The sequence below is a fragment of the Pundamilia nyererei genome, unplaced genomic scaffold, assembly GCF_000239375.1.
Source record: "Pundamilia nyererei isolate P.nyererei 1_Seehausen unplaced genomic scaffold, PunNye1.0 scaffold00033, whole genome shotgun sequence".
Taxonomy (NCBI): domain Eukaryota; kingdom Metazoa; phylum Chordata; class Actinopteri; order Cichliformes; family Cichlidae; genus Pundamilia; species Pundamilia nyererei.
In genome coordinates, this window is record NW_005187434.1 from 1310800 (window position 1) to 1317042 (window position 6243).

The following is a 6243-nucleotide window of genomic DNA, read 5'->3' on the forward strand; positions in this document are numbered from 1 at the left end:
TGACGCTGCTAAAACAACAACAGAACTGCTCTTCTCTGGAAATCAAGTTTGCAATATTATAAAGCAGGTAATTTCTTCACTTGAACACAAGATTTAACTGAAGGATGTGGGAGAAGCAAAATCTGATTTTCGTGTGAAAATGAAACCTATGCATTAGAGGTGAATTCCCCAGCTGTTGTCTCATTCCAGGAAACTGACGTTAAAGCTTGTGTATACATCTGAGTTCCTGTTACACCTCTGAAAATCCCTGAAGGTTTTCTATGTTATTTCAATGTGTTTCTAATGTACGCCTGTTTAAAAAAAAAAAAAAATAACAACATGACAACACAGATTGCCTATTTATTTTTATTATGAAGGACGTTTGTGCATTACAATAGACTCTGGAAAAAGAAACCTCAAACATGAAACATTGGAATGGATAAACAATGCCCTTTGCTATTTGCGATCAACTCATTTCTTTCCTTTTGTTAACTGACCTCAAAGTTCAAAAGAGCAAAACATTTTGTTCCATGATAAAAAATAGTGGTCTTGCATAAAATGTGCCGACAAGCTGCTTAAACGTGTCAATAAAATGTTATCACTGCATTAACGCCCCGTCATAATGGCACCATAATATCGTCACTTATCGTCAGACATCTATTATACACTCAGTCAACCTCAGTCCAGCGAGATCCAAATATAACAGAACAGAAATAATGCTGATTACGCCTTCTTCTTTTCAACTTCTCCCTGAAAAGTTCAATATGTTCAAATGGTGAAATGATGCGGCCCATATGAGGAAGGAATTGAAATGAAATGAAAGCAAAAACATTTGCTCACAGTTAAAAAGGAACCACTTTATGCATTTCCTACTACAGAGCCTACCACTCAGAGCACAGCAAACAAGTTTTGTTTTTTTTAAATATGTAATTAACCACAGTCGTATCACTAAAGGTTTCAAATTCACACAGGATGTAAATTCAGTCACATAACAATAATAATAATAAAAAATTATTCAGTCTGCCGGTACAGAAAGGCAAAAATCAAGGCAAAAGTTTATTCTGTAGCTGGTACCACCACCTTTGATTTTTTTTCTTTCCTGAAATGGAGAGGAGCGATTGCTACAAAGTAACGACGAAATTATACCTGAAATCAAACTGAAGCCACTTTGGAAGAAACGTGAAATAGAAATGCTCACAACAGAATTAAAGAGGCTGACACTGCATCACATTTACAGGACTTAATTTTGGAATGACAAAGGGAGGTTTTTGGTTGGCCTGTAGGTCTTCACAAATCCCTACGCTATGCCATCACTTGCTTATAACATCAACGATTTAATGGAAATACTTTCTTGAAATCAAAAGCTTCAGGCCCGCGATGACCATTCATGTTATTTTTATCCAGGAAGTGGAGGCTCATTTGCTTCACTTCGGCCTGATATCTAGTGTGTGAGGACTGACGTTGCTGTGTGTCGTGTTTACTGCAGAGGTCCTACGGGCCTGCCGCTCCGATCGATGATCGGCGGGGAAAGCGGCGCGCCGGGCTTACATGACCTCCACGTAATTGGCCGGGAACATTCCAAAATGGCCATCTGGGCCGTAGCCTCGCCACCAGCCCTCGTCTATCATCTCAATCCCGGTAATGATGTCGTCGGGGTCGAAAGAGATCTCTGTGTCATCAGCTAAAAGAAAAGAAGTTTGGGTTTATTTTAAGAAATTTCTCAACACATACTTCAGTCAAACTTCCTAAACACTAAAACCACCAAAGGTGTCACTGAAAGTGCTCTGGCACTAAAATAAAACCCCATGATCTCAGATTTCATGACTTTTCCTAAAATGGGTTTATTAATCATACAGTGAATTCTAGGGTGTGTGGGTAAAAAGAAAAAACACACCTCTACCTAGAAGCACCAAAAGAGTCATTGTGACCCTGATAGGCATCAGTATGAAATACACACATTTTAACATAAAGGCTGAATTAAAATGAGTCAGAGCCAGTGAGGTGCGCTTGACTTGGATAAAAGATGAATAGCTGAAGGGCTGAATAGGTTGGATATCTGGGATGTTGAGCCAGGGCAGCGTGGATGCTGCAACTTCTATTTTCATTCTCCCTAATCTTTGTTCACGCCCCCCTTTTCTGTCACTCTTTACTGTCTTTTACCCGTTAATTTTTTTTACAAAACATACTGCTACTTTTAGGGTGACTTTTCAGCGTCATTTTCAACTTAACTGAGATACTGAAGCTAACTGGAAACAACAAGCACAGCGAGATAAAGCAATTCTGAACTCTGCATTACTTAGAAGCTACTGTGTCAGAGCTGCTGATGACTGTCATGTGTAGTAGGGATAATTAGGTTTTCCACAAAAAAAATTAATATACACCCATATTCCTTCTATCAAGAATGTGTCCCATAGATAAATGGCCATGTGTTGGAATTTGGTCAAATATTTAAGAACTTTAACCCGAGACTGACCAGCTTGGTAGTCGTATAAAGCTCTCGCACAGATGCCTCTGTCTGATGTCTCCTCAGCAGTCACTTCATAGGTCTTAGTCTCCTCTGCCTAGGAGAGAACAGAGAAATTGGTTTTAATAGTGGCTGCTTATGTCTATCACTGTCCAGCCAAAGGTAAGTAAACACTCACTTGAGGAGGGTCTTCATAAACTGGCTCTGTGACGCACGAGTTAGCAGTCGGTGCTTCTTCTGGAATAGAGAGAGAACTGTAAGAATGAGTGTGTGGGGGGCCTGGGCTGTCAGCCTTACCAGCAGGTTTCAGGAACAGCCTTTTATCAAGATGCAAGTTTAGTTATTTTATCACAGCAAATCACGACAATGTGTTTATACTGAAGCAGATGGAAGGGTTGGGAAAATGATATAAAGGATAACACTGCCCGTGAAATGAACCCCACCTTGCTGCTCCTGAGGGGCTGCGTCCTGCTCATCATACTCACACCGGGACGGCACATCATCATCATCATCATCATCACCACCATCAGGCTCTTATCACCCAAAACACCAGCACAGACATGCATGTGGAAGACATTCACAAGAGCACACAAGCTTAAATTCCACCACCAGGCTCAGACATAAGGGCGTTCTTGGTCTGCTTAACTTAAGGAGTATCAAAACAAGTCTTAAGAAAACAGAATGGAAGCATGACTCATGATGAAATGGCAGATTACAAGAAATGTGAAAGATGAGACACCAGAACAACGAGACACGAAGCGATTCGCTGTTGTTAAGTGTCAGTCTGACACCCAACTTGTTGTTTTTGTGTGTGTGTGTGCGCGTGTGTGTGTTTAAAGCTCACACCTGTGGCATGGACAGGAGAGGCGGAGCCTGCAGGTACAGGAGAAGCTTGGCGCTGAGGTGAGCTGGCTCGCTCAGATTCATACACTTGCTTAGACAGAAAGGGGCTTTGAAGACGCCCTGAGCAGAGATGCACATTGAGCCCCCAGAACCCCCCAAAAAACAAAACAAAAATTGAAGAGACAGAAAACAAAGACCAGACAGGTTGAGCAGAGGAAGAGACAGCGTTATGGCGACAGAGTTAAGTATGAACTACGAGACAACTAGACAGTCTGATGGAACATTTCAACAATGGAAAAGGACAGTGATGGGGAAATAATCACTTACAGAATTTATACCTACCACTACCTGAAAAAGATGCTGACATTCAATGATTTACATGACCAAGTCGTTGTTTACAGTGCGAAAATACCTGGCTGAGGGCTTGCAGGAGCAGCAGGAGGCACATCTGAGTCACTGGGAGTTATTCCTCTCTCTCTCTGCTTGAACATTTCTCTGGGGTTCACAGCACGCTGAGAGATGAGAGAAGCAGCCTCCTGAGAGGAAGAAAACCAATAATATGTACAAAAAGCATTAGACCGAGGTCGTCGGTAATGTGGTGGAAAGCGTTTGTCAAACGACACAAAAATAACAAATCAATCTGAAGATTGACGTCATACGAGACAGAAGCTGGAAGAGAGGTGCGTTCCCCTGAGCATCAAAGGGCTTACACTGGATTAGAGATTTTGATTTAGGCAAAAGAAAAGAGTAAATTAGCCAGAAGAAGAGCACTTGGGTGAAGGGGAACTCACATTGGCCTTCTCCACAGATTCACCTCTCTTGACTGCTCTCGTCTGGGCTGCCTGGTTCTCCTCCTGCTCCTCCTGATAATGTTAATATCAATATTGGCACTGCTGACTTTGCTACCTTCCTGACTTGCGTTTAGAAGGTGTAAGCACCACCAAAAAGTACTCAAAAATGAACACGGTTAATTAAATGTAGTCGTGTCAGTGGCCCAGTGAGGCACTCACCCAACGGGGTTTTTCCTGCTCTCTACTCTCAGCTTCCTGCTGCTGCTGGTACTTCCTAATTAATAATGAGAAAACAGAGAAAATGTAATTTGAACCTTTGTTTAAAAAAGAAAAGATAAAAAGAAACAATTGCAAACTGGCCTCATTATTAGACAAGCCTACTTTTGTTGGTCAATTTGAGAGGACCTCTCCTTGTCCCTTTTTTCCCTCATCGCTGCCTCCTTGGCCTCTCTGTCTTTCCTCTCCCTTTCCAGGTGCTTGCACTCCTCCTCTGCCTTGCGCCGCTCCTCCAGTCGACGCTTCTCCTCTTCTTTCTAAAAGCCAATCACAGCAACAAGGTCAAACGTCACAGTCGTTGAAAAGCTTGATTTTACAATGATTAACAAAAGAAAACTGCTGGGAAATTAGCACCACCAAAAAGTTGCAACTAAGCGGTTACTCATCACAGTTACATTTGTGATGGAAAAGGCTATGTGCCATGTATTTTTTATAGAGTGAAAAGTACATGGCACTAAGGAGCTTAACAGAAAAGGCAGGATGTGTAATATGTTAAAATACTTGAGGCATTTCTTGCATTTTCACAGAGATAAGAGACAAGTACATATTGTTTAATGAGTGTACCTCTGCCTGGGCCCAGAAGTTGTCTTTGTTGGTCTTTCTGATTTCTGACATGGCGTTAGTTTTCTGGTAGACTGAGCCCTGTATGACAAGAAAACAAACATCGATATGCCGTCCAGTGTTGGCAGAATTGCCAGACTAAATTAAAATACAAAAAAAAGTATTTTATTTCACAGGTTACTTGTGGACAAACTTCATAAACACATCATATATGACACAAAATCTAAAAATCTGCTCAGCTTTTAATCAGTGCTGTGTCATCACTTTGTCATCATTCCCAACACAGAGCGCAGTGGAAAGGGCGAGACTGTGTGATGCTGACACCGGCGGTCAGCAGCACACAGCAGCTGAAATGCAGAATGAGGCCAGGATGTGACAGGATGTGACAGGATGCATGAAGGCCTGGCTCGCCTTTCCTCAATATGAAGCAGCTTTCACATCACATTAACAAGGATAACTGATAAACCAAAAAAATAAAAAAAATAAAAATCTGATACATCAAAGAGCGCTGAAGAAAATCAGAACAGAGGATGACTCATTTTATAATATGTGCACAAGTGACCAAGAACAATGTTGCCTTTGTTTATTTTCTGTGTGAACGTAACTGCATTTCCACACCAGGGTGGCTTGAATACACTCTTCCTTCTGCATTCTCACTTGGCACACACGCACTGTGCAAAAACAGTGAGAGATCTCACACAATCACTGCATGGCACATTTTCAATATAATGCAGATTGAGTTCACCGTGAAAATGCTCATACAGCAGTACGAGTGCCAATATTTGGATGTCTGGATCAGCAGCTTCATTTCTGTGACTGTTTATGACTGAATGCAGATGTTTGGGCAGGGAAATGATGCTGAAACATGTGTGCAGAGGTAGACTGTGATTTGTAAAAGGAATAATGACTATTTTTAATATGGATCCAATTAACTCTTATAAATCAGATTGCAGATGACCATTAAACAAAAAACAAAACAAAAAAAAAAACATTTAAGATGTGTGCATGATCTGAGATAAAGGAGTCTAGTTAAGATCTAGTTCACTGCTTATCTTGTTCTATTGTTGACAGGCAAGTGGAAGTGCATACCACGGGACCCTGCGGACCGCTGTCCTGGAAGCGGCTGGAAGCTTCTTTGTGGAAGCTGTAGTTGGCTCCTGAGGCTTTAGCCACCTTTTGCATAATCGACTCGGGCTCCACATCCTCCTCTGCTCTAGCATTTATTGTGACATGGGCCCCCTGAAACAGCAAAGAAGAACAGTTCCTTTTAAAACACAAAGGAGGACACCCTTCTAGTTTCATCTTGGTTCCGACACACAAACCAGCCAC

At 41.7% G+C, this 6243-nt stretch overlaps 1 protein-coding gene across 4 annotated transcripts in view; it reads right to left on the reverse strand.

Moving 5' to 3' along the window:
* Positions 1-331: 331 nt before the first annotated feature.
* Positions 332-6243, reverse strand: part of dbnlb (drebrin-like b) — an 8742-nt gene continuing 2830 nt past the window's right edge. The window contains exons 5-15 of one of the 4 annotated variants that reach the window (XM_013909948.1): positions 6004-6153; positions 4918-4995; positions 4459-4610; positions 4297-4351; positions 4078-4149; positions 3699-3822; positions 3290-3406; positions 2887-2976; positions 2622-2680; positions 2453-2540; positions 332-1660 (exon numbers count right to left, since the gene is read on the reverse strand). In XM_013909948.1, the coding sequence (XP_013765402.1) occupies positions 1524-1660; positions 2453-2540; positions 2622-2680; positions 2887-2976; positions 3290-3406; positions 3699-3822; positions 4078-4149; positions 4297-4351; positions 4459-4610; positions 4918-4995; positions 6004-6153 (1122 nt within the window). In that variant the 3' untranslated portion in view covers positions 332-1523. The remainder of the gene's footprint in view (positions 1661-2452; positions 2541-2621; positions 2681-2886; positions 2977-3289; positions 3407-3698; positions 3823-4077; positions 4150-4296; positions 4352-4458; positions 4611-4917; positions 4996-6003; positions 6154-6243) is intronic. The other 3 variants (XM_013909949.1, XM_013909951.1, XM_013909950.1) reach the window with 3 other exon arrangements.